General features: G+C 34.4%; 1 protein-coding gene across 1 annotated transcript; it reads left to right on the top strand.

Moving 5' to 3' along the window:
* The first annotated feature begins 11,891 nt into the window (after window positions 1-11,891).
* SmydA-9 (SET and MYND domain containing, arthropod-specific, member 9) lies at window positions 11,892-19,882 on the top strand. Its single transcript, XM_014245596.3, has 2 exons — window positions 11,892-13,039; window positions 18,960-19,882. The coding sequence occupies exons 1-2, from the start codon at window positions 12,188-12,190 to the stop codon at window positions 19,404-19,406; spliced, it is 1,299 nt and encodes a 432-aa protein (XP_014101071.1). The 5' UTR covers window positions 11,892-12,187; the 3' UTR covers window positions 19,407-19,882.
* The last annotated feature ends 7,121 nt before the right edge of the window (window positions 19,883-27,003 follow it).

The raw sequence follows: 27,003 nt of genomic DNA, 5'->3' as shown, positions 1-27,003 counted from the left end.
AAAAATGTATCGAATCGCTTTACGCACGCCGTTTAAATGGACTAGTACGAATCAAATTTGATCTTGAGTGTATAATAATATCTATATATTATGGTCGCTGACAATTTCTACTTTTACCTGATCGTGCTCATGAACATCAATCAATTTGGACAGCGACATCAGCACCTTACTGAATTACACGTACATACAAATATATGGACATACATACATGTCCATGTCCATGTCAATCGAATTCACACCTCTTTAAGAACACTGATAAATGGGAATTTATGAATTTGCCTAAATGTCTGACATTTAACAAAAATTATGTGGAACGAGTAAGGAAGCGCTAAGTTCGGGTGTAACCGAAAATTTTATACTCTCGCAATTTGCAAGGATCAAAGCCGGGAAAAATGCTTTGCGAATTTAATAATATATCTGACATGCTCACCGATATTTACCGTTGATAGTTGGCAATAAGAACAGTCGTCCACATATTTGGTAACTGGAGGTTTGAATAGTTTGGTCCGATTTGCCAATTTTTGTTGATAAATTGACACACCTCAAATACACTATTCGTGCAAACTTTTATCGGGAAAGATTGATTGGTTCTTGATTTGTATACTGGAAAGTAAAAGAATCAGATGGGAATTTAAATTTTGTTATTTGGAAAGTAGGCGTGGTTGTAATCCGATTTTCACACTGAAACATAGGAGTGTCAGGACAATATCACCTACCGAATTTGGTTGAAATCGGTCGAATAGATCCCAAAATATGGGTTTTTATAAATATGTGGGCAGTGCCACGTCCACTGTCCAAATTTGACACCGGCTCCTTTAAAGTCCATTCTTACCATCTCGTTTGTAAAATTTCATGTCTATGCCGCATTTAGTGGTAGTTATAGAGTTATCGCACTTTTAGTAGTTTTTAACAAAACTGTTATACGATGAGTTCTCACAGAGTAAACAAGGAAGTCAAAAAAATTATCTCTGACTGAAGTTGGTTATTATAAGTTTGAATGTTTAAGGTAATATGTACATTAAACTTCATAGAGGGCGGTGCCACGCCTATTTTTTAAAAGTCTCCTCAACTATAGATGCCCCGCGCTAATGCAATTCGTTGTACCAAATAACATTCTTGTATCTTATTGTGGAGCTTATGCTAGTCATCGCACTTTATATGTTTTCGATTAATGACGTTTCGTGGGCGTGGCAATGATCTGATTCCACCGATCTGTAATACACACTCTCAGGTCACTCGGAATTTCACTCCTCTCGTCATCCTGATCTTTTATATATATATATAACTCCATATCTATCTCAATTAGTTTTGGGTGATACAAACAACCGTTAGGTGAACAAAACTATTATACTCTGTAGCAACATGTTGCAAGAGTATACACATTTTATTTATTTTTTTTTTTTGCATATAACAACAATTTTGCATTGCATAGCTGGTGCTAGCTAAGCGCAGCAACATTTACGTATGCATACTGGTATATGTAAATATGTATATTTGTATATATATATATCAGTATGTTTGCATTTAATCACTGTGCATTGCTGTTGGTTGTTGTGTCTTACTTTTGCACTTTTACTCAAATAATTAATGAAATAAGCGCAATGCAGCTGCCACTGTCCGTTGTTCGACATTTGCTGGTGACTTAGACTGTCATTAAAATTTGACGCTATTTCATTTGGGTAAAAATTAAAATTTTCTCGCAAAGAGCAAATATATAATTGACTTAAATTAACATAAAATAATGTAATTGCACACATATACTCAATTGTTTTTTCTCTATATACACATATACATACATATGTACATATGTATATTTGTACAATTTTAATTCACATACTCAACAAAAAACTTAATTAATTGCCACAACTTGTAATATATGCAACGTAATTTCATTAATCTAGTTTAAATTCTTATACTCTTGCAGATATAGGCACCTATATACATTATATATACCTACCAATATTTATATACTTAGCATATATTACATGTTTATCCTCTGTCGCATAAATTACCTTTACATTCAAAATAAGTTGAGAATTATTGCCAATTCCAATGTAATGATACATTTTAATTGCATCTAAATTAAATTGATTTAGGCGGAATGTATGACTAGGGTATTTTCTTAAGTTTGAATGCATAAATAAGTCTGCGGCCGACGTCATTTGCGTTTGCCGTGTGATCGCGCATATGTACATATTTTTACAGTTAAGTACGACATGTATGCATTTTCGTGCATGCAGTGCTGCCTATTTATGCCTTATTTATTACTTGCGTTTATTGGTTGGCACTTTAATGGCTTCACATGCCGCGGCAAATGATTTAAGGGGCAATAATTTTTTTAAGTAATAATTAAAGTTGATTATTGCAGCAATAAAACTTTCTTCTTGGCAACAATTGTAGATTACAGCAGAGTAATTTTAAGTTTTTGATTTTCTCGAAAGTCAACTTTGGCATAAATGAACTGGAATTATTAAAATTAGAATCATAGCTTATTTCACTGACTTTTATTCGAAAGAATATATAGCACTAAATCTAACTTCATTCCTACTGAAAAGATTCTAGACGTCTACATTAGAGACAAGCTGCTATTTACTGACATATCGTGAGCACAGTACGCCTATACGAAGATAGATCCACTGAGACTGGCCAACGCTCTAAGGTCATATACGAATGGGCGATATCGGCCAACCTTGAGATAAATGCCGATATGACGGATATGGTACTGAATAAAAGCAGATACAAAATCCCGATGGAAGCCCCCATAGCTCAACGGGGTTGAGTTAACATTTAAGTAACATACCAAGTGCTTGAAAGTAATTTTGGACAGAGGGTGAAAAAGGCCAGTGGTGCTGGTGTCAACATGGGACCTATCACCTGGCCTCAGACATTGGTGTTACACAGCGGTAGTCAAGGCAATCTTGCTTTACGACTCCAACGTCTGTACTAGAAAGTTACTTAATCTACCACCAATCGGCACTGAATTCACCACAAGAATCTGCGGGCATAACTCGATAAGCAAGTTGTTGGTGGATAAATTATATCGTATACACTCACGCTTTATCTAGGAGAGAAGGTTTCAAGTCACATAAAAAGGGTGGATGGCGTAGAACCATACGACTCCTTGGCGAAACTTCCAGCATCTATACCGATAAATAAAAAACTACTAATTGGGTTGGCGCCTGAATCTATTGCCTAAAACTATATCTTAGACGATCCTTCAAACTTCCAGAATACTGCATTATCTTTCAGCGAAAGTCTTTGCAGAACATTATATTACATGAAGAAGATCGATATATACAAGTATGTCGATAGCCAAGCGACCAATTAAGGCAATAAACTCATATCGCATTACGTTAAATACTTTACCGGGTGACTATCTGTCCGTCCGGCTGTCCGTCTGTGCAAGCTGCAACTTGAGGAAAAATTGTGATATCTAAATGAAGCTTGGTACACATGCTTCTTGGTACCGTCAGACGGCTGGTGTTGCAGATGGGCGTAATCGGACCACAGCCACGCCCACAAAATTCCATTAATATAGAAGGCTGTTATTTGGTATACAGGATCACATTAGGGAGAGTCATCTGCAGCTGAAAGTTTTTTTAAAAATTGGGCGTGGTCCCGCTCCCTAATATGCTTAATATGCATATCTCCAAAATTCACTGAGAAGAAATGTTTTTAGCACTTCTATCGACAGTGTAAAAATGGGTAAAATCGGGTGCCAACCCCGCCCACTCCCCATCACAGTACTGTTAAAAACGACTAAAAGCGCTACAAATCAAGCACTAAACACGCCAGAGACATTAAATTTTATCTCTGAGATGGTATGAGATAACTTTATAGGAACCGCGTTCAAAGTTAGACAGTAGGCGTGGCACCGCAAACATTTAACTGACAACCCATATCTTGGAATTTGCTTAACCGTTTTAAACCAAATTCGGTACATAACGCGGATTAAAGCCACGCCTATTTCCCATATAAAACAATTTTAAATTCCATTAGATTCTTTCACTTTCCACTATGCAAATCAAGAAACAATGATTGCATCGGGGTAAAACTTTGCGTGAATAATGCGTTTAAAGTATGCCACTTTGTGACCAAAAATTGTCTAAATCGAACCAAAACTGTTTAAGCCCCTAGGTAATGAAAATGTGGACCCCAGTGCCTATAGTTGACTTTTTACCGAGAATATCGGTCAATATGTATGATATATAATGAAATTCATATAGCAAAATAAATAAATGAAACCTTCGATAATAGTATGTCTTTGTGTCAAAAATGGATTGAATCATACTTCCTTTAATATGAAATTTTGCCAACCCCTGAAGTAATTTACCGGGCTTTGCTCCATGAGAGTTGCAAGAGTATAAAATATTCGGTTCCACCCGAACTTAGAACTTCCTTACTTGCTTTTTGTATATATTTGTTCACACATGTGTAACGCATCCATTTGCTTATGGGTTCAATAAACTTTTAACCACTTAATCCATTACTTTAAATTAATTCGAAAAATTTCATTCAAAATTCATCAAAACTCTGCGTGCCTCAAAAGCGTTTCATGGTGGCGCTATAAATTCAAAATTCCCACTTACTTAGCTGGAAAAGCGCAAGAGTGGCAGAAAGCGAGATCAACAAAACATTTTGATTGACATGTAAACAAATCAGCGTCAAGCACAACAACAACAGTTGCGTTCATTAGCGATCGCTGGGTGAAGTGATACGTGAAAATATACTGAAAATACATACATACATACATGCAAATGTAGCTGTGACTGTGTATTTGTGTTGCAGTTAATGTACACAAATCACCAGCAAATGACACGTCGGCAACATTTGTTTACACTGACTAAGCAACGGCTAAACAAATAAACGCGCTGAGCGCTTTGCCAGACAACAGCTAAAATGCGGGCAAAAGTGAGCATTGTGTGGGCGTTTGAATACTGCTGGCGTACAGTGCGTATACGTAAATATATGTTAAGTGATTGTCGCCTAACAGTGACACAAATTAGCAGCTGCAGACAAGCGCATGTGTGTTAAGTGTCAATTTGTCAATTTGGAGAAATCGCGCGTAAAAACACTAAATTTTTTCGCACTCGAACGCCTTCAAGCGTTTTCACGCTTGCAGTAACCACTTCCGCACATTTGCAACAACAACAACAAGAGCCATTAATTGCTACAACTTCCGCCGCGTGTCATTCATTGCGTGCAAACATTTCGCCCGGCCAAGAAAAGCAAATACGCGCAAAATACAAATAAACAAATTTAGCGCACACACAAACATACACACATATTATATACGCGCAGGCAATTTTGCTGAGCTAAAAGTAAGCGCCAGCAAGCGTGACGTTAGAAGTGAGCGCCATAGGCCGTGAGTGGCGCATGGAGGCATTGCCGGTCAGTGTTATTTCGTGTGGCCTCTTGGCCACTTAGTTTTTTGTTTTTTGCTTTCGTCTTTGTTTTTGCGTTGCAGTGGTTGTTGTATTCAATTTGCTTTCACTATTGTTGTTATATGTGTTTTGCTGGCAATTTATGCATGGCCTGCAATTTTTGTGCAATCATTTTAATAACTTGTTCTTTGTCTGTTGTTATTTATGTTTTTTTGTTGTGGCCTGTTCACTTTTTGGAATTTCGCACTGCAAATTTGTCTGCGCCGCAATAATCGTGCGCCTCAGTGTTTGTATACACATATAATTGCTAATAAATCACGCTCGATTAATAAAAATGTTCACGCTGACTTGATTGCATGGCGCATGACAGGCATTTGCGGCAACAGCAAGCAGCCAGTGCCAGCAGCAACAGCTATGTGGCAAGCGTGGCAGGCATTCACTGCGACGTGGCGCTGGCGGCGATCTACATAAGTGCATTGCTTGTGCGGAAGTCTGTGCTTAGGTTATATTTATAGTAAAGTGTGCCTGTGCCTTGGCAAGAGGCAACTAAGTGTATACATCTATATCACACTTCATTTACTTGGCGGATTACTAGGAGTAATATGACATATATTCCACAGTGTAACTGCTTGTTTGCATTATTATAATTAATGGAGGATTATTTCAGTATAAGGTTGTTTAGTAATCTAAGATATTATGATGCTAGATAGATAGAAGAATTTGAGGTTTATAAAAATACAGCTAAAGCTAAAAGCTGTATAATATTTGGAATGGAGACTGTAAGGAAAATAGAATAGGGCACTAATTATAACAAATACCTTCAATGACTTAGATTTCTTTTAAGAGCGACAAGATACCTTAGGAGAATTGGAAGGACACTTGTTTTCTTACCTACGCTCACGATTATTTTAAAAGTCGCAGCAAGGCCTAAAACTAGAGCTGTACGGTCCCTGAGCTTGTGCATTGGGGTTTGTGGTTAAGAGAATATTAAATATACTCGTATAAATATTATTGAAATTTTGATAAGTATGATTTATGTGTTAATTACCAAGTTCGCTTTATTACTTTGTAAAGCATTCGAATACTGTGTGTCACTAAATAAAGTAATATATATTCAGAAAAAATTACAAATTAAAAAATTATAATTGGATTCTTATTCCCTTACTCGAAAAATAGTTCTTTAAGGGCTTAGGGTAACTAATTTGGACAATCTATTATTAGAGTAAAGAAAAAGCAATCGAGTATCTTTCTCAGACTTTTATCATCATCAGCTCCACAGCCCGTTGCTGGTCTTCGCTTGCTGCAATTTAATTCTCCAATTATTTCTGTCCCTTGTTGTTGTTGTTGAGTTCGGCAGCAACGTAGGTGTCTCAGACTTTACTATATATATATTTGTATGTATAAATAAATTTTTACTTTTAAACTGACTTTTTAGTTAAAAAATGCTGACTACTGGCCAAATTTCGGAACTATCTTTTTCAAAAGGGCTTCTATACGCGATGTTGATTCTAGGGACTCATGCTCTCTGCAACAAAATAAAAAACAAGCTCCTAATATACATAAGACTTGCTAGGAAAGTGCTTATGTTTTTAATTTTACATAAGTTATTTCATAAAAGAGCGGACTTGTAAAAAAACAGAGAAATGTGTAGAAAAAAGAAACTTCCGTTAATAATAAAATATGGCACGTAATTTACTAGATATTTACCAAATTAAATGATGATTTAAAGAGGCACTTTAAGGGGGTATTCTATGTAGTCTAGAGGCATGAATTTCAAGGAAATTTTTGAAGTGTCTTAAAAAAGGCAATCAATATCAAATTATTATCCATTTTGCTATTAGTTTTAATTTTCCTTATAAGAATACAGAAAAAAATAAGAAAATAAAAAAAGTTAAAAATTTTAAAAATTAACAGTTGATGAATTGGTCCGTGACCATAACACCGATTTCAACCCTCCTATCTGAAACAAAAAAACAAAAAAAAAAAACAAATATTAATCTATAATAATGTCTTAAGAAAAAACTATGTTTATACCACTTGTTTTGACTGTTTCGAATTTTTGAAAAATATAATTTTGGGGATATGGTTTCAGGTAAATTCATCTCGTAGAACCTGAGAAATGATGGGTATCGTTTAAAAAAAAAAACAAACAGTTTCGAGAAAAACGTGTTCAAAATTTCAATTTGGATGCTGGGTCAGCAAAATACCTACATATATCTCCGAAACTATTTTGAATTTAAAAAAATTCTCTTGTAGACATATTCATGAATAGTTAAATTTTGAAAATGTTCAAAAAAAGTCAAACTTTTTTTAATCGATTTTTTTATTTATTTCTAGACAATAATATCCCTTGAAGTAAAAAAATCGATTTTTTTTATTCTAGTTTGATCTAAACTGTTAAATACTTAATATCGCTCTCTTCGTCACATCTTAGAGCAGCGTTTCAGCATTACTTGTTTATTTTCTTTTCTGTGGTACGTCAATACGTAGATACATGAAAAAATAACATACAACCGTTTATCAAAAACAATGCGCAGTAATAAAAATAAAATACATAAACCTAGTATATAATCAAGTTTTGTATTATAATTACTATGCCTTGAGATTGTCCACCATACTTCCATTTCCACAATGGCCGCAGTACACATGACGTACGAATTTTTTCTTATATTTTTTGCTGCGATCACCGATAGGCCAGAGTCTGTTGAGTGTCGAGATCTAAGCATGATCAGCTAAGAATTAAATAAAACAGCTGATTGTAAAATCTTTTATTTAATGGTATATTGACATAAAGTAAATAATTAATTCAGAGCAGCGTTATTCGCATCTAAAGCGAATGATATCTACCATATGTGCGGAAATAAGATACAAAATATTTACATAAACAACGCAGTGTATCATGTGACTATAAATTACTTTTACAAGTTTTTAAGTGTAAGGAAAATAGTAGCCACAAACAAACGTTACATAGTTCATTAGAATAGCTACATGCGTAGTCCATATCTGCTATGTGAAACAATATTTCATATCACAATTCATTCAGCGGTTTTCCATAGAAATATTCTAGATATATAGCCTTGCAAAAGCCATATTTAATATGGTTACTAAACGGCTGCACAGGGCGTATACGTAACCTGGTGAATTAACTGCTGTATCAGACACTTTTAAATTAGCAATAGTAAATGGAAATGGAAGTAATTTGCCTTTAATATACTTACTTCCATATATATATATCTTTCATGAGATGAGAAGAAAGCTTATAGTCTAAGGATCGAATGTCGAAAATACATATGTAATTTTGTAGGTATAACTGAACAGGTTGGAAAAATTGTAATTTTAACCTACACGTTACATACAACTTATACAATTTTTAAGGGCTTCGTTGTATCGAAGTGTTGCGGGTTGTTATACAAGTATTTATCATCGTTAATTATGGAGAATCTTTTCTAAATTCTTCCGTTTCGGTTACCAGCCAGTCGTAAGAAATCCGTTTTATATTAAGAATATATCATACCACATTATTGGGTGACATCTTCGGTACAAAAAAAATATTCTGTAATTGGCGCTTCACGAAAAATTTTACACTAATCTCTTTCTTAGTTTTCTTCCCGAATTCTCGCATATAAAATCATTGCGCACACGCATGACAGTAGCAATTAATTTTGCGCAACACCAATAATTCCAAGCATGGCGAGACTACGCCAACAAATATTTAAATTCATTTTACATACACATATTATATAATAGAATAACAACCACAACGAACATTTCACCCACTGAGCTATTTACAAGCGCACGCCGACCACCGACTGCTGGGCGCGCCTCAAGTGAAGACATGCGCGCGGCAGGTAGCGCCAGCAGCATATTGCAAAAGAAGCAAAAGAAAAATAAAACAACAATAATAATCAATATTTGCATACCAAATACCTAGTGAAAAAAAAGCAAAACAAAATTTTCAATTTTAACAGAAATTTTTAAATGATTTTATTAATGATTTTTTCCCAATATTTAATTTGTTTTGTTGCGGTGGAATGCAAGCGCAAATTTTAATTGATATAAAAATTTAATTGACAATTTTCGATTTCGAAATGCGCATAAATATAATTGAAATAATATTTAGAATTATATGATGGACAAGTTTAAGAGGGAAATGCATGAATTTTGAAATAAAAACATCTAGAAATTTTTTTAAAAATATACACAAAAATTTTATCTAAATTCTTAACAGTGTTGTGGCAACTGAAAACGTGATATTAACATCAACCACAGTCGACAATAACAAAAACAGCAAAATAAAGGGTATACAAGTAACAATATTCACAGAGTTGAATCAGCGGAAAAATATGCAAGAATTACGAATTTCTGCAGCTAGAATTATTTACGTCAAAGTGCTCGTGACACAACAAGACACCAATTATTAAAATATATTTTAATAATATACCGATAAACACAACTTGTTATGAGTACTTGTACTACAAAATGTATATGTACAATATATTCATTACATTACCACCAAAAACAAAAACCGAAAGTTTTAATTACAGCGTCAAAGTAATCCTACAGTCGAGCACCTCACGAATATTTCGCCAACATTGTGTGAGCATCATAATTTCATGCGCGTTTGGCTGATCCGCCAGCGATAAATTCATAATTCCACAGGGCGGCCAAGCATGCAAGTGTGTGGGAGCATTTTGTTTTTGTTTCTGTTTTGGCTCAACACCCGAAGTGCAATATCGTCGAGTATCATCTTTGTAGAGAACAGCAGCATACCGGGTGTGTGCCTAGTGCTTTAAGCCAACGACATTTTGCGGCATCATCATTATCTTCATTATTATAATTTGGTGCACCTTCTTACCTGCGGTCACTGTGCGCCTACGCCATCGTGACTGTGTTCGTTTGGGTTTCTGCCAGCTCATTGAGTGGTCGAGTCTCCCGTAGTTGCATTGTGGGAGCTGTCAGTGCAATGAGAGTGACAAATTGAAGTCTAATCTTATTTAATGTTGGCAAAACGAGACTGCCGAACCGAGTACCCGCAAGTAGTTATATTTTTTTTGCCATTACTTTTACCAATATATAATTTTTTCTTTTAAAATACGAATAATAATTCCGATAACTCCGGGTCTGCCTCTTTGGTTCATAGGTCATCTCCTTCCTTTTCCTCTAACGCATTAGGGGGTTGAATCCGTAGGGAAGATCATTAGAGTCCCCCTTTAAAAGCCATTGCTTATGGCTGGATTCCTTGAGAGTGCTGAGGGACTCTGCATTGAGCAGTATCAGGGCTTGCTCGGTTTGCTAAGGTTTCTCGGTTCGGTTCCTCAGACCCGAACAATCGAAGATCAACGGCCTTCAATTTGGCCAATTTCCACATTTCTCCCAAGAGAGACACTACATCTTTGTGGAGAGTTACCAATTGCTCATCAGCACACTTTATGAGCTTGTGAAGCCCATGGTACCACCCGGCACTTTCAAACCTTGGAGGAAGCCCAGGGTTCCCTCTGACCATCTTCATGAAAACCGAGAAAATGACTCCAGCCATCTTTTTTCACTTCTCCTTACTGCATTCGTATACGCCACGTTCAATGGTATGCGCGCACTTGGCGATTTCGCTAAATGTTGTTCAATTCCCGTAGCGCGATTCTGCCGCGTACAGGTGTCCTGGCACTGTCAGAAGTCAGTAGTTTTCTACCTACTTGCTCCGTCTTTTCTTTCCCTAGTAGGACTAGCCTAGATGTATTCGAGATAGAGGCTGCACCGGCCCCTTTCGTAGTCTTGGCAGGTGATGGTTTCGTCCCTTTGGGTTCTACACTCCCAGAGATAGGTAGTCGCTTTTAATGGTTTCAATGTTGTCTCTCTTGAGAGCCGACCAGCGTAAAGAGCGAGTCTTCTCAATCAACATCTACCATAGCAACTAAATGCTGACGGGGGCGGAGGTAGTTACGACATTAGCCAACCAGCCATTTCTGCTGAGTGTCACCCGAGCATACTCAAGTGGCAGGATGGCTCAGGGTTCAAACCGAAATCCAAAACGTTAATTCCTAATTATATATATCCTATTATAAAACCGCAGGTCATTTAGCGTTACCCAGGATGCACCATTTCGGACACGAACTGCACTACTCTGTGTTTTGAAGGTTAGGATAGTTGTAAACTCAAATTTCATAAACCTTGTCTTTGTACCGAATACTTCTATAGTTTTAAAACATATTATAAATCTTTTAATTTTTTCGACGTACCGGTTTCTTAGCTCCCTGAGTACTCACTAAACCAAAACCGCAAAAATACCAACACTATTTGTAGGCGCTTTCAATGGTCTACACGGCATCGAGCACTCAATTTGAATCGAATTAAATTCAAATTAAGAAATTTGCAAGATTTCGTAAATTCACTCACATACTTATGCTCACTCTCTGTGAGTATATACATAGCGCTCATGATCGGCGCTGTAGTGGTAAATTTCACACACTTATTTAAAAAATGCTGTGATTTTCGAATAAAAGCGTTGTAAACTGGAAAACGGCGACAGTTTGCCAACGGCTACGCAGAGCGAAATATTTAAAAAATCTGCTAAGTGAAAGCTCTCACACTTGATATAACGGTAGACGTGTGCAAAACTAAAAATTAAATAAGAAAACAACAAAAAAAGTGAAATTAGTGCATTGACAAGGGATTATTTAATTTTAAAATTTTAAATAAGTTTTTACTAAAAATAAGACAAATTGATTACAACTCTGTGCTTGTGTACACCTACTGATTTATTTGCGGATTCCCATTATAATAATTTTATAACAACACACACAAAAATTATGATTTGTCCGAAGCGCACCGCAGAGTTAATCACACTCCATTTGGCGCCCTTTAAGGACACCGATCCTGCTTGGGAGATAGGTGTCTCTAAAATAGCTGGACGCGGCATTATGGCCACACGCGACATCAAACGTGGTGATGTGATCTTTCGCGACAGTCCGCTGCTGATCGGTCCTTCTGCACGCGCTGAGGATACGCTCAACTCGTGTTCGAATTGCTTCAAAATGTTGCCGGATACAAAGTTTATGTGTCGTCAGGGTTGTGGTTTGCCCATTTGTTCTCTGTGTGGCAAAAAGCAACAACACAAAGCCGATTGTACCCTCTTCCAATCGTGGAAACCTTGCGAACCGGATGTGGCCAACTCACTGCTTATTCGTTTGCTGTGCGTCGGACGTGCTATCAATTTGACGAAGGATCAACGTGATCTCATCTATTGTTTACAAGCAAATTTGGATAATAATCATCGTACGGAAGTGCGTAATGCCGCTAAGGGTTTCAACGAATTTCCCACCGATAAAAAAGTGATTGAGATTATGAATCGTACTGTTGCGGTGTTGCGTACAAATGGCTTCGATGAGACCGCCGATCGTTCCAATGATAATGCAGAGTTTCTCTATCGCGCCTTATTCCCATTATTCGCTGTCATGAATCACGATTGCATTCCCAATTCATATTACACGTTCGAGGAGAAAACCAGAAATATGGTGGTGCGCGCTTCGGTGGATATATCAGCTGGCACTGAGATCACCACCACATATACGAAATTGTTTACGAGCAATACTGCACGCCATTTGTTTTTGAAAATGAAGAAAGGATTCACCTGCAAGTGTCCGCGTTGCTCCGATCCAACAGTAAGTGTGCCTGTGCGAGTGAGTTTAGGTGATAAATATTTGGGAGAAAGTGATATGTGAAAGTGTAATTTTCGGAGCGAAGAGAGTTAAGAGTGTTATAGAAAAGTAAATAAAATGTGTGAAAATGTTTTTTGTTATTGCCTATGCTCAGTAATCTTAAAATTCCTGTAAGTGAGCCTCTCAAATAATGAAATTCTCCAACTCGATATTCATGAACAGCGTTGCAATGCCTTGAATAATCCAACAACAAATGACCTTCTGGCTCTAGTTTACTGCTGCACATGGATCTTTCATGCATTCTGTTAGGTTTAACACTTCTAATCATACAATAGAAGACAAAGAGCATTAACCGGACTGACAAAAAAATACATTTTCAAAAATTTTAATAGACATATTTTTTATCGCCGTTTGACCCAATACAAGGATGCCAACGATTGATCAAATTTTCCATGCATTTGATTAATGCTTTGGCTGGGACGACCTTTAGTGCCTTCAGCAAATTTTGGTTTTTTCACTTTCGGCTCATTTTTGAAATGCCATTTAAAATATTTATGTAGGACAGTTTCGACTTTATATTCATAAACCCACATCTCTGTACCAGGAATAATGCGTTTGACGAATATAGCGTCCTCATCTATGTTGTTAAGCATCATTTTTGTGACCTGTACTCGACGTCGTTTTTGCAAAAGTTTCAGGTCTAAAAAGTCTACCTAATCCATAACCGATTTTGAGATCCTCAACTATCACTCTGATGCCAACACGATGATTTTCAAGCATTGTTTCTTTAAATTTTCGATGTTATCGTTATTCACAGAGGTGGATGGACGACACGCAGGAGGCAAGTTTCTGATGACTTCACGACCTTCACTGAATGCTTTGTGCCACTTAAATATTTGTGTTCGTGATAAACTAGAAGACTATAACACGTTTTAAAACATTTTTAGGGAAAACAGATAAGTTTTCTGTGGAATAATCTGTGTGTATAATTATCTTTTAAAAATAAATATAAACCCTCGACGAAGCATTTTAGGTCCATCACAATTCTGAATTGAAGGTATTAGTTCCAACATGGTTTACCCTTAGTTTCACAAAGGTAAAATTTTCAAGAAGGATGTGCTGAGCTATTTTTCTCTTCTCTTTCGAAACAACTTCGTAAGTAACCAGTCTCACTGTATGAATATATTTCTATGTGACAGTTTTCGCTTACTAGTGGCCTGTTTTCTATTCACATCAGATCCCTTGTGAATCGCTTCAGGCTTAACTGTCATTACGATTGCAGATGTATTGCCTGGTGATAATGTATCAAGGTGCGTTTGCTTGCGAGCTCATCGGCTTTACAGCGATCTTCAGCAATTCCACCCTATATATAAAATACTTAATTAAGATACTAGACACTCCTCCACTAGCCTTGAGTGGACAGCCACTTGCAGCCTTGATCATATCTGAGTTCTTAATGACTTTGCCTTGCCAACAAGCAAACGGTCATATGTCGCCATTTACTCATGATAACACCTCAAATTCCATAAAAATTATTGAAAATTATATGCGCCATTTACTGCTCGCAAATTCAACGTTTTTCAAAAATTAAAGTGAACAATTTATAGCAATAGGCAGCTAATTAACATCAAAAACGTAAATAAATTCATAAACAAATCCCTAATCATAAAATATGTGACAGAATTGGCACGCTAAGCAGCTCAAAAATAAATAATTTAAATATTTAATCAACATACACATTTACGTGCAATGGTTATTGCAAAAAGCATATACGCGTAACTTTTTCAATATTTGACATGAAATGTTTGTTTTTTCAAGGGAGATGCTATGAAAACGCCCTACAAGAAAGCCGTTGACTATAAAATAAATTTATGGGGATACTCAGTAGTCATTTAGATTTTTAACGATTTTTCCGAGAGCATTTAAATGGGTATTTACCATATTTTGAATATAAAATGATTCGTGCTGTTCACAAATACCTAAAGTGTTATTCTAGCATTTAAATAATTTATTAGTGCGCCTTAGAGAGTCTGCGATGCGTGTGAAGATATGTGGCATAACAAATAGTAGGCTTTTACGATTGACAGAAAAGAAAAAATATTACTCATTTATATACTTGTAAGTATAAGTATATATATTTCACTTATATAAATGAGGGCTGTCCAATAAGTACTTAGCCCACAAAATATATATAAAAAATATAATATATAATAAGTGATTGACTTCTCCACAAAATCTACTTTTAGCTCATTATAATTGACTCAGCGATGCTCTAACTTCTTTTACCGTCTGAAAAATACATTTTTTGGGAATCTGCAAAGTAGCCCGTATTCGTGGCGGCGATAAACTTCTTATTGCCAATCTAGATTACAGTGGATACTTATGCTATCTTTCTGAAATTCGGCATTGATTAAGTCTAATAATTCGGTATAGTAGAGTAGGTAGTTTTGCCCTTTACCAGGTAGTTTATGTAGATTACATTCCCAAACGATGCATATTATATTTTTGGTCTTCATCATACCAGGCTCGCCGGGTGAAGTCTACTGTTTTGACTGTACCTTGGCCTCTTTTGTGTACCAGAGGCGGAACTCAATCCGCCAACATTTTTATCGTGTACAAAGTTTGAAATACCTGCTATCACAGCTATTTCACGTTCTTCTAATCAATATAAGATAATGGACGCTTATTCCTTTGTGGTAGCCGTTTTCATGCTACCTGGGAATGGTTTATCCAAAACCCACGTAAGACCACTTTATTATTATAGTTTACCTTACACTGGTACTACAGTTTACTGACTGGAATCGAACTGACCCTTTTTCAATTTTTCTAAAATTAGTAGAGCCACCAATTACCAAACTACGTGTCCGATTCGGATTATGATAGCATTTCTTGAGTTAGGTGGGGCCATCGGTCGGTAAAGTTACGTGAAAGACATTTTTATAAAGTTTATATAACAGCAGCAATACAATCGGGGAAATCACTTGGTCGGGTGCAAAAACTCAACGCGAATGAAGTTCGATCAAGATATGATTTAATCAAGAAAATTTCAAGAAATATGCAGTAGCTAGTAGTAGCTACGAGCAAAAATTTTTTTCTTTGCCTGCTTAATGGAAGAAAACAGTTAGACTAGTATGTTCCACAAGGTTTTCCTATGCGTTTTCGTTCATTAGTTTCGTCTGCCTCGCGACAATAAGGTGCTAATTAAATTAGCAATCATATTTGCTTGGAAAAATAAACACTCAGAACTCAGTGTGTATGGGTAAAATAAAAACAAAATTTAGAATGAAATCAAAACATACAAAATGAAATTCCGAAAGCAAAATATTTAATTGCGTGGAAAAGCAGGCTAAAACAAAAACTATAGTGAGCAAGTGGCTGCTGTGGGGCGCCTTGTTGGACGTATGCATGTCAAACTGACTGATCGGCTGTGTGATCATTTTCGACATTTTGTTGTTGTTCTTGAACTTGGGCCACACGCGGGCAATCGGCGTACGCCAAGTACTAAGTGTCGATGGCTAGTAAGATTTCTTTCTTCAAATTGGCTGGCAATTTCTGTGACTGTGTGTTTCCAGTGACGAGAAAATTGTTTTGAAATCTAAATAGAATAGATAATTTATTGCGGAACTAATGTAATGTAGTAAAGATTTACCATAATTTTTTCGTTTTATTGCTTTTTGTTCTCTACGAAATCATTTCCTTCAAACGTTACGTGTCTGTGCTCTGCCTTTTGTTTAGACGGTTCTTTGTATGACCTTGAATTTTTACTGTATTAATTTATTAATTATTTTTTTGTTAATATTTCTCTACAGTTATTTTAGAAGGCTCTTATTTAGGTGAGTTTTAGTGTGCTATTTTATGATCTAGTTAGTAATATTGGAACTATAATAAGTATTTGAATATATTTAAAAAGAAGTTTTGAACCAACGATAGTTTTTCTCTGTGTTGTCAGATGTACATTCTGACTGACACTCTAAATAATCTGTGTTCGATTTATGTTTTCGACCAATATCGAGTTATTACTAAAATTACTTTTAGTTAAGCCTTAAGGTTTTTTCACCCAATGGTGTTTTAAAAGAAACATAAATTACCCGTGACTTTGCTGTATTTTAATACAATCCTCAGGCCTTCTATTACGAGTCTAGCATTGATACGCTTCATAACCAAAACATTAACCAAAATGTACTGAGGTGATCTATAAGAAATGATGAGATCCTCTGCTTTCTCTCTAATGACAACACGACGATTTTCATTCAAGCACTGTTTCTTTTTTTTCGATGTTATCGTTATTCACTGAGGTTGATGGATGACTCGCGAGAGGGCAAGTTTTCGCTGACTTCACGACTTTCACTGAATGCTTTGTGTCACTTAAATACTTTATGTTCGTGATAAAATAGACTCCTTAAAACAACTCTGCAACATTTGCAACGATTCCGTAACCGCGACTCAATTGGAAACACAAAATTTTAAACAAATTCGTTATTAAATTTTTTTCAAGGTAAAAATCGCCTAGTAGGAATGTTTCAGGTAATAAACAAGTTGACATAAATACTAATTGACATATGGAGAACAAATTTCACATGAACATAAAAGAGTTATATCAATCTAAGAATTGTTTTTATCGAGTAGTTTGCAGGCACAGTGATTACAATATAATTTTTGGCAGACGTTTTTACAAAAACACGCAAATTTTGGTGCCTTCGCCGCGGAAAGACCTTGTAAATTATAGACCTGTGAGATCGTTAATATCCGTTGAGTAGTTCGTGAGAAATCTTGACAACCGACTTTAAAAGGACAGTTTCGAGAAAAACGCGCCTTAAATTTTAAGTGACTATATAAGTATATAGCTGACCTTGAGCGCGCAACTTTCCAAAGCTGTATCTCCTAAACTATCATTGGTATCAACTTGAGCATTGTGGAAGCCGTGACACCAATGTAACCCCTTAAAATAAGCGTAACTTACAAAAAGACAAAAAATTTGAATTAATAGCAGTAAGTTATAGCAGTATATACCCATATTGAATTGAAGGTATCGCTACTTTCAAAAACTAAGTATTCAATATTTTGACTTCGAGATTTGGAGTCTTAGTCAAAAGCGTGGTATTTTTTTTTTGGCTCATTTAATGATAAAAGCCGTTACAATCTCAAGTATATATATATTTTTTTAAATAAAGTAGAATAATAATGTGGAAACAGTGCTCTTCTAATTATTCTGTTATCTTTTATTATTATTTTTAAATATATTTTTGTATCGCTTTGCAGCATAGCTTTATTGTGCTTTGAAAAAATAGACAGGAAGCTTTAATATTATCGATTCAGAGAAGCAGGTTAGGTTATGTGCATTGGTTGGAATAGATTATATTAAAACTGAACTTATAAATTGTTTTTGTTTAAAATTCAAGCAAATATGTTCTCAAATTTTTTTTTTATTTATGCACAGACACAAATATTTATTAAGTTATCAAGTTATGACGTCAAATACAGTTAGCAGAATATCTGCTTAAGAAACAACAACATGAAGAGCTTTAGTATGAATATATTATAGAATTATTAGTTTAGTGAGGATATACATATGTATTATAGAATGAATATGAGTAGGCCTTCAAACAGCGAAAAATATCTTGATAAATAGCAGACTAAGCAATAACATTAATATTTATGGGTTATAATAAAGCGGATATATTTTTTAGTTTTTTTTTTCTATGTTGAGAAAATTCAGATAGTTTATTCTTAAAATTTTTGTAAATATAATATTTCTGTCTATATTTATATATATTTGTATTGCAAAGGCTTTTAATTTGAGCGTAGTGCATGTGAGTTTGAGAGCATGTGAGCATTTACAACAGTGGTGCGTGAATTTTCAATACATTATGTTCAAATAGTAATCATATTCCCAAACTTTCTTTTCCCCATCTACTCAAAAAAGGAAAAAGGCGCTTTCATTTCCGCTCTCTACTGTCGCGACACGAACTGTTCGGGTCTTGCCGTACCCGAAACCACCGGTCTGCCGCACCCTAACTGGAATTGCTTGGTTTGCAAACAGAAATCTACGCATGCGCAATTGATAAAATCACAAGATTTCGCTTCCGGCGCGATAAGTTCGAAATTCAACTCGAAGTCACTGAAATCGGTGGTGCTGTATTTGAGAGACAAAAGCTCCGGCTTTATACCGGATAGCAATTACGTTGTAATCGATGCCAAACTACAAGTAATAGCACGCCTGTCGAAGAGTCGAGAAGATTGCGATGATGAGGAAGTGGCGGCTAAGGCAAAATTCTGTGAAGATATATTGGAGATTATGGACAAGCTGGGACTGGGTGATTGCGTGATGCGTAGCTATTTGGAGGCAGAGAAAGTGAAGGAGGTGAAGTAAGCGGGCGGGAGCTGAAAAAGTGAATGAAGAAAATTAGAAATTCAAGCAAAAAGTATATTTGAAAATCTCCGAAAAACACCACAGCGCTGGAAATCGGTTGCAAATCATGTTTATGCATAAGTTAATTTTGAAAAATTGAAACAAAAATGCCGCTGGCATATTTATAATATATAAGAAAATGTTTTCGATTTTAATTTATCATAATTTCATTCAAGTTTTCTTAAACTTATATGTTTTTTGTTTAAAATTTTCTTTAGAAAATTTACTTTATGCTGCAAAGACATGCTGACACAGTTCTTAAGCAAACATATTTTGTGCAACAAAATAACATTAAAAAAACCAAAAAAAAAAAAACATAATTACAATTAATTGTACCTCGAATATTCATTGTAAATAGTTGTACTCGTACTCGTACTTTGTATTGTGTATTATTTATGTATATAAAAATAAATGTCCTTAAAATTATAAAGAAAAAATTTTGAATAATTTATTTTTAGCAAATACAAAAATATTTTTAAGTTATGTACAGCATAGTACACGTTTAAAATCTTATGTTTTTATAATTTTTTTTTATTATATTTTTTTTTTTACTTTTTAAATTTTATTTTGAATTTTTTTACTTATTTTTATTTTTTAATTTCTAAATATTACTCTTTCAAATGCCTTTAATATTTTATTTTTGTGCAAAAGTATATTTAACCACTGCTTCGAAATATTTCAAACAATTTGTCTCCAAATATTTCGCATTCCTTTTTGAAGTTAATTTTTTTTAACTTTTCCCACATAAATTCCTGCTTAGCAACTAATCCTCGCCGATCAATTTTTAATCTCACATAATTTTCAAATTGTTCACCCATTTATTCCAATGGCCTAGCCTTGCTAAATAGCATATCGGCAAATATATACATATATACTATGCGTGTTTGTTTTTAATCCTTCTTGCAGAAGAATTCAAGCGTTACAGTTGTCACTATAATTAATGGGCAAAAACAAATATGTATATGTATATATACTTTAATGGTACCTCACCAACAAATGTATATATATATTTATATGTATGCAAATATGCATGCCGGTCGATCTGGTTGTTCTGCAGACGCGTGGGCGTATACGCTACATTTGTCTATGCACAATAATTTGTATGTAGATACTTCAGCGCACATTTTTATATTAATATCTATATATATATGGGTATGTCTGTACTATATTGTGTATAGCATATGTATAATAAAGTATTTATATATTAACAAAACTTTAAATTAGCTATATTATTATTTTGCTTATGACACTTTATTTTAATTTTTGCTTGGCTTATATGAATGTTTCGATTAAATTGTTAAACTAAATTCCTTTTGCTGCCAAATAATGTTGAATAGTAATACTATTTGCGCGTAATTACAATGCTAAGCCAATAACGCGGCTAATATATAGTGAGTCACAACATATTTATATTAATAATTTATTTAATTAATTTGTATATTTATTTTACAATTTTTGTATGTGTGACTATTACAAATGAGTCAGTTTCATTCACCCATTTCTTGTTTTTGCCACTCAGCTTTACATTACAAGTACCTACATATGTATGCCGCCTTCAAATTTTTTTCTGTGTTGTCTGGTCGATTTTTGTCATGTATGGTACACATGCATACTCTATTTGCCAAATAATTTTGAGCAACATTAATTAAGTAATTAAAATTTCAAATTACTTAATATAACTATATTAATGATATATTTTGCGAAACATTTGCATGTGGCATTTAGATCTTTTAAAAATATAGCTTATTCAATAAGTTGAATGCCTATAACTCATAAAGTAGCTTCAACTAGTCAAAGGCGCTTAATATACATGCACATCTTTCATAATTCAAAAAAAGTATATCGCATAACCCTGTAAGAAAAGTTCGGAAACTTATAATTCGACGATGGGAACTATATTACAGGCTCAACTCAGAATATGTTTAAAACTACAATCGCGCATCCGCTCAATTTTGGATAACATAATCGATTTTAATTAAACTTAGTGCGTATATTCATAGAAGTATATACCCATCATGGTATTAATATGGACGAAATCGCATTAAAACCATGACTACTGACAACAAATAATGACTATATGGAGTTTTAACCAGGCTTGGCGCCAGATGAAGCAACATTTCGTTAGTGTTTAGCTAAATATCGGCAAAATAAGGATTGTTACCACAAGAGTACTGACGTCCAAAAGATACAGCTATGAAAATATCAAAAACTCTATAAAATATTTTTGAAGGATAATAAGATGAAGTTCAGTATGCGAAAATTTTGTACATGTGATTGCTGATCAAGCTTATAAATGATAAAAACAAAAACGAATTAATGTTTCTGAACATTATTTAGAGCTGATCAAGCATAATAAATGGTTGAGTCGTTATTTGACAAATAATTAGATAAAATATGGCTTAAGAATTTTATTTCAAAGTTCAAGATAGTCATCCAAGTGGACTGAAGTTGATGGAACGAGCTGACTAAGTTATAGCGTCTATAATTTGGGATGTGCATTGACCAATGAAGACTCGCTATACAACAGCGACCAACATATTATATAATATATTATTATTGGACCGTTTTAAAGATCCTAGATCTAAAGATTAAGCTCGCTGGAAAGAAATTCGCTAACAATGTAGAGTAAATCGATTAAGCTAGCTGAAAAGAAATTTGGCAACAATGTAGTTAAATGCCGAGGGTGGGGAACATTTTGAAATGCAGGAAAAACAGTCCCTTTTGAAGAAAAAAAGCACCGTTTCATTAAAACAATACACCTCATCAATTAAAACGATCGAAAAGGGCCTCGGATTATTTCCGTAGTCACTAAAATCTTGGGATCTGGTTAACAGGGACTTTTTCTGTACCCAGAGCTCAAAATTAAGCTCACTAGAAATAAATTTGACAACAGTATAGGATCAATCATCGAGAAGTCTGTTTCGAAATCCTTATTGAAGCTGTAGAAAACTCTATTTCATCAAAACCATGTCACAATGAATGAAAATGATCGGAAAATTGCTAGAATTGGACTTCGGATTGCTTTCAAGTTAATCTGGGGATCTGGTTCATAGTTTTTCTGTTCCCAGACCTCTAAATTAAGCTCACTTGAAAGTATTCGGTGAAAATATAATCTATTTTGATGTCGATTTAGAATTTAAGGAAAAACTGTCCTACCATATCTGAAGAATAATATCATCAAAACCTTGTCACAATGAATTAAAACACAGCGCACGCAGCGGCTTTTCTGTTCCCAGATCTTTTAATCGAGCAGGCTAGAAAGAAATTTGGCAACAATGTAGAAATGATCGTCTGTTTTGGAGCCAACGGCAAAACATCACAAAATGACTCTTTCGCCATAAATATCTAGTATGTTGCATAATAAACTCGAATTTTTAGTATTTTTTTTTAAAGAAATGGCAAAGAAAAGGCGTTTAGCTTTTCTTCTTGTATTAACTATCGAAAGGATTATATTCAATAATAAATATATTAGAATTATAATATATAATTTTTAAATTAATAATTTAATACCTTATTTGCAAAACTTTAAAATTTATGTTATTGATTATATAAACTCCAAAGTCTTATATGGTGTTCTACCGTGCGTGTGCATCTTTGTGTTGCATCGATCTTATAGCTCAATTTTCATTTTAGATTTACTCTCAGCTTTCATTTCAAACTTATTATTTTTTCACATTCTTGTTTTAACGCCAATTTGTTCTTCCGAAAGTGTGCCGACAATATGTCGTGTTGTTTGCTAAACGAACATGACAGCAACAAAAAAGAGGTAGCGACATACAACACATGTGTCCATTCATACCCATTTGCCAAACGCTCTCTCACAGCCTTTACATAATTTTTTTTTTAATTTTCGTTTGGTTATTTTCAAAATAATATTACTTTTTCAGCAGGCGTACGCTTTCGCGACATCTGCTCCCAGCCTGCCAGCAGTTTAGTCCATTTGCGCGCCAAATAATTAAACAAATTTAAATATGAGATACCGAGATACCACATACAAAGAGTCTCTTACTTTTTTCACAATCATCAGTTTCTTAGTATTGAAATTTGCTTTCTTTTTGTTTGGTTGCTAATGGCTTGTCGCCGTATAAATTTTCGTTTTTCTAGACATTTGACTTGTTTGCAACGATTATAAACTGGGTTAATTTCGAGTTCATATATTTAAGAAAATATTTAGCTTTACATTTGATGCATAATTACAATAAATTGTTTAATTTCGTGTTTCTTATTTTTCCTGCGACTGCATCATTTAATGACTCAACACACTCACAGTTAGATAAATACGAGTAACATACATGGGTGCTCGGGTACGTAGAGGAAAAGTATATTTTTCAGCATTCGATGGATGAAAGTAGCAAATTTTAATACAAATTTTAATGAGTAAAATACATTTATGTCTTAATAAAAATGAAAATAATTAGAAAATATAAATTTTCTTTCAAGAAAAAACAAAATATTATTTTACTGGAAATTAATATTATATAATATGGGTATATAAATATGATGAACTGATGCAATAATATGGGTTGCGTATAGGCAAGTGATTTGAGTGTGGTATTTTTTTCAGACTATGAATAAACAAAAAAAAATGTTAACTGTGGGCTGAACTGTGGGACTGACTAAATCTGAAAAGTTTGGAGCTGTGCTAATTCACTTTGTGAGAGATTTTGCGGAAGGATCTTGGTTTGTGGACTTACAAAATCCAACTCGTGCGAGAATTGAAGCGAAATGATTATCAAGCGCATCGCATGTTCAGTGAATGGGGCCAAGACGAGATGGCCACCGATCCCGATTTTCACAAAAAGGATTTGTTCAGCGTTGATGCCCACTTTTGGTTGAATGTGTAGGTTAATAAACAAAATTGTCGCTTTTTAAATGATGATAATCCACAAGTAATTGTTGAGACGCTTTTACAACCTAAGTCATTAAAAGAAATCAATTTGTTGAAGGAAACTTTTGATGAGCGCATTATTTCGCGTTGTGAGCCTGTGATGTGGCCTCCAAGATCGTGCGATTAACCATCGCTGGACTATTTTTTTGGGGTTATGCGAAATTATTTGTCTCCGCAGATAAGCCCGAGACGATTGACGCCTTGAAAGAAAATACTCGGCGCGTTTTGCTGACATTCGGCCCCAATTGTTGCAAAAAGTGGGCTTCACGGCTGGAATTTGTTCGAGGCGACCGCGGCGGTTATTTGCTCAAAATCATTCTTAAACCATAATGGTAAACTCTTATCTTTATAATAAAGCAAAATTCTTTGCCATAATCTCTTGAAAACAAAAATAATTGTTATTATTCCTGTAAATGCATAAAATATTTCTCAAGTAGTTTTAGGAAATGTTGCTGCTCGTAATGTACTCGACGGTCGTAGGAAGACTTTCGGTATTCGGCTTGACTAGTTAAAATTTTTTCTTTAAAAACATTTAGGTATTATTGTTTATTCTATTGTAATAAAAATTATAATAAAAATTAATTGTAGTTTCTTATTTTCACTCATTTTCATATACCTTATGATGTTTGCTTAATTCACCTATCAATTTTATTACAACTTAAGAAATATAAATCGTATCTATTTATTGAATATATGTTATATGATTTATTATTTAACGTAACCACGAAAATTTGAAAAATGTTAAATTGAAGTATTTTTGTTTGATATCTCTTGTACCAAGTTCCGACCAACACTTAAGCACGAGATTTAGGCTGTTGAGTAGATTATCCCACTAATCTACTAGACTTAGCAAGATTCTGACATACAAAAATAACACTTGTTAATCTTGTCACCGAGGAGATTTGAATTTAATCCACCCGAAATCTCATTGTGCGACCCTGACCTAGCGCCATCTGTTTGTCAATAAAGAAATTTATCACATTATCAAGCTGATTTAGAAATGAAATGAATGCAAATAAACAAGTAAATTCAAAGCAATGCTTCTGAGTTCACTTGGTAATCGACTACATAAATCAAACATGTGTGCATTATTTCCATTAAATGAGAAATATTTTAAACAAGACGATAAATTTGTGTTTAGAAGCACCCTGTACTTTTTTCCGTTCAGCTTTTCAAAACTCTCCACTTTCAAGATAAAAGATTTTCCAAAATATATAGCATACTTATAGGCGACATACAAAAAAAAATAAACTTAAATTTTCAAAATGCATATGAAATTCATGTCCATGAATCGATATATCTGGTATGTAAATGGTTATGGTGATTAGTTCGGCAAATTAGCGATGCTGTTTCGAAGTGAAAATATTAGAACATCAGGCGCCTGTCAATCATTTCGATGCTTTTAAAAATGTTTGTTGCTATAAAATTTATTATTAGTAATTAAAATTATTAAGGTGGCAAGCCAATTAAAAATGCTAAATGAAACAGTTAAGTTTTCACGAAAATTTCATTATGGTTTGCCTTTATTAAATACCGTTTAAATTTGGTAATTAATATCGTTAATAAATTAACAATCACGGCAGCGAAAATTACTTTAGACCATTAGTCAAAAATATATACATATATACTTCTACGGAACATATTCATTGATAAATTAATAAATTAATTCCAAATACATGTATATATTACTAAAAAATTTAGGAATACATACATATATACATACATACATTCATGTTAGTTTGCTCTCTTTTCGGATCATTAATTTCAGAGATGTAATATGTTTCCATGTGAAATTCGTAATGTAAATACTCTCGCAACTATTGCACATGCCTTATGTATGTATGTAAAGGAGCCATTTGCCACAAACTGCTGCCTAATTTAGCCTCATACGCTCACACCTACGCGCCCATTTATGCTATTCCTTGGTTCATACAAGTTGATTGAAAAGTTTCTGCGCTCGAAATGAAAAAGTACTGTTTTTGGTACGAAATATTTAAATTTTATTAAATTTAGTCTCCCTTAACTTCAATACACTTATTCCAATGATCGTCCAATAATTTTATGCCATCCCTATAATGACTTTTCGAAAGCTCTGCAAAATAGCCGCAAAACAAGTCTTTCCTCACGAAATTTTCATACACCTGATCCAAAAGGCTGCAATTATATTCTGAGTTGATTGTTTTACATTTCTGCAGATAATCAATTAACAAAATTCCTTTTGCATCCCGTAAAACTGATGCTATAACCTTCTTTGCTGATCGTTGTGACTTAACCTGCTTTGGTGTTGAACAACCAGCTTCAGTCCACTCTAAACGTTTTTGTTTCAATTTAGGATCATAGTGGTGGATCCAAGTCTCATCCATGGTTATAAAACGACGCAAAAAAATCGGTATTATTCTGCTTAAAATGCTCCTAATTATGCTGCGGAATTTGTTTTCGATCCAGTTTTCATTGAATTGTTAACGTGTGCGGCACTAACTTTGCAAACAACTTTTTCATATGTAATTCTTCATGTAAAATATGAGGTACTCATCATTGGCTTCATCTGAAGTGCCAATGGCATTAGCAATTTCACGCTTAGTCAAATAGAGAGATCTTCACTCACAATATTATCTCACAAATATAGCTCAATGAAAGGTGAGGACTCCATATACACTTCTAACAATTGTT

The sequence above is a fragment of the Bactrocera oleae genome, chromosome 5 (genome assembly GCF_042242935.1).
Source record: "Bactrocera oleae isolate idBacOlea1 chromosome 5, idBacOlea1, whole genome shotgun sequence".
In the NCBI taxonomy this organism is placed as follows: Eukaryota; Metazoa; Arthropoda; class Insecta; order Diptera; family Tephritidae; genus Bactrocera; species Bactrocera oleae.
The sequence above is the reverse complement of the archived record's forward strand: the minus strand, read 5'-3'. Positions and strand labels throughout refer to the sequence as shown.

Excerpts from the sequence above, each read along its gene's own strand:
- SmydA-9 (XM_014245596.3), top strand. The coding sequence starts at position 12,188 with ATGATTTGTCCGAAGCGCACCGCAGAGTTAATCACACTCCATTTGGCG. Across the intron at positions 13,040-18,959 it reads CGCGTTGCTCCGATCCAACA|GAAAAAGGCGCTTTCATTTC; the intron begins GTAAGTGTGCCT and ends TACTCAAAAAAG.